Raw genomic sequence first — 2419 nt, forward strand, 5'->3', positions numbered from 1 at the left:
GCAGCTTCTTACTACTCCAAATTATGCAAATAAAAACTTTCTCTCTCTAAAGGTCTGCACAGGCCAACATGTCATATCACAATGTCAATAAAAGCAATGATCCTAGATATTTACCTCTCCCATAATAATACCTAGTTAACAGAAAAGCCACCTTTTTAAAAAACTTAACAGATATTTCAAAATTTAGAAAACAGACATTTATCAAGATCATTACCTACAACTTATTAGACGTTCTTATTAGAAGTTGAGAATTTCATAAGGTTGAATGATTTATCAAGTCATTTAAGTTACTCTGTATCTGTGGTATTCTATATTATTACAGTTTACCCATGTAAAACTAACTTAAGTTGTCTTGTTAAAAATATAAATTCATGAGAGCATCTCTAATTTACTTAAAATACATGAGTGGCTGTTACCTGGTAATCAGCTGCATTTTTGCATGACGTTCAGTCTGACTGTGTTTAGTGGGAAGTGATAGATAAACTATTTGAGAATGCATTTCTACAGCAAAGACAGTAGCTTCTGATCTGCTTCTCTAACTTCCTCCATAATAGAAATAATGACATAAACCTTAATCTTTTATCAATTTCATTTCAATGGGGCACTCACCTTGGTACAAAGACTTGCTAGCAAAACTGTTGATAAGATATGTCAGCTTCTGAGCTGGGAATTATCAGAGTCAAATAATGTTATTTCTTTTTCCTTCACAGTGGAACACCCTGACAAGATGGCGAATGACCAAGGTATGTGGCTTCAATCTGTCATTAGTATATAGTTTTTTTATTTGCATCACTCCTGTTAGACATGCCAGTCATTACTTTGTGTTCCTCTTTTCTCCTGGGCCATACACCTGAGGAAGCAGATATTGGCGTGATAATTAATCTTGTTAATGAAGTTCTGCTTGGCTGAGACTGTGGCTCTGATAGAGGAGATGTAAATTTTCTTGAGAGGAAATTGTTTTGTCTCTATTCTGAAGGACCAATTAAAATGTCAAGCTTCTTCGTACGAAATAAATTTTTAGTCTCTGTCTGCACTTCTGAATAATTCACATTAAGTATAATTAAGCTCAGCATAATTTTCAAGCTGCTCTTGCCCCCTTTCGTGAGCTATGGATTAAAGTTCTCTTGTTCTACTGAGAAAAATCATAACTCATGTGTGCTTTTGCTCCACAATGAGCTGCTTTTACTCAGTATAAACAAGGGTGGGCCAACTTTTGTTCAGGACATTTCCATTGTTCATCATGAAATCACCAAAGTTTTTCACTCTGTAAACCAGATGCTGAGCTCACTTGGGCTCTTTCCTTTTCCATTCTTTTACTAACCACTAATTTGTATAAGGAGAGAAGGATAATTCTGTGCAGAACAAAGTAGAGATAAATTGGAGTTATCCATCAACTTCCAGGTAGATAAGAATTTGGGCTCATCATTATTGTACCATAAGTTACTTGATAAGCCACAGAGTACATGATAAACCATCAACTAAATCATATGCTGTAGACAGCAAGTTAATTCTTCATTTCCTTTAAAACTAGAGAAATTTGTGGAATGATGAGGGAGGAAAAACAACCTACAGGGTTTATTTGTTCAGCCTGGTGTATTTTAGTACAGGGAGAACTGGCAATGCTAGTAATTCCCATGATCACTGACCTCCATCTCCAAACAGCTACACATCTACAGCTTTTGGAGATCATTGCCCACTTGGAATCCTACTGTCAGTAAATCTCATATTTACCCAACACATCTCTGAGGACACCTTGTTCTAAAACTGGGCAAAAATATTCTTTTGAAACTCAAACATGATGCTTCAAACTTTGACAAATACTGAATTCCTTAATAATTATCAGTAGTCTCAGAATTTTTGCAAATTGTCAGTTTCTTTTTTAAATTTTCAATAGTACCAGGAGAGGCATCCACTTCCTAAACAACATGTCTCTGAAAATTCTATATACTTTGAGAAATGACAATAGTTATAGAAAGGCTTCAGGTCTTTTCTTCATAGGGTCACTATGAGTCCTGCTTCACTCAATCACAATTAACAACAAGAAGAATATTAATTTAAATTCAAAAAAGAAATCATGTATAAGACCATTATTGTAGAATGAGTACAAAGATCCAAGGAGGGGATGGGGGCTTAATTATAGGGTCACACAATTTGAATGGGTAAAGGGAGTGATGGGTAAACAAAGGGGGGAAAATTTGGTATGAAAAACGAGCTCACTATGGAACAGACCACCAACTACTCATATGCAAATTCAAGCTGAAGCTGAGGAAAATTAAACCAAATCCAAGGCAACCAAAATGTGACTTTGAGTCTATCCCACCTGAATCTCAGAACCATCTCAGAAACAGGTTTGAGGCTTTGAACACTAATGAGCGAAGGCCAGATGAGTTGTGGGAGGATATCAAGGGTATCATCCAGG

General features: G+C 35.9%; 1 protein-coding gene across 1 annotated transcript in view; it reads left to right on the forward strand.

The window, feature by feature from the left end:
* The window catches only part of DCC (deleted in colorectal carcinoma), a 1276184-nt gene that overhangs the window by 1163079 nt on the left and 110686 nt on the right, over positions 1 to 2419 (forward strand). The window contains exon 21 of the mRNA XM_006891717.1: positions 711 to 743. Within this exon, the coding sequence (XP_006891779.1) occupies positions 711 to 743 (33 nt within the window). The remainder of the gene's footprint in view (positions 1 to 710; positions 744 to 2419) is intronic.

The sequence above is a fragment of the Elephantulus edwardii genome, unplaced genomic scaffold (genome assembly GCF_000299155.1).
Source record: "Elephantulus edwardii isolate Elephantulus edwardi_28Jun2011 unplaced genomic scaffold, EleEdw1.0 scaffold00103, whole genome shotgun sequence".
Lineage (NCBI taxonomy): Eukaryota > Metazoa > Chordata > Mammalia > Macroscelidea > Macroscelididae > Elephantulus > Elephantulus edwardii.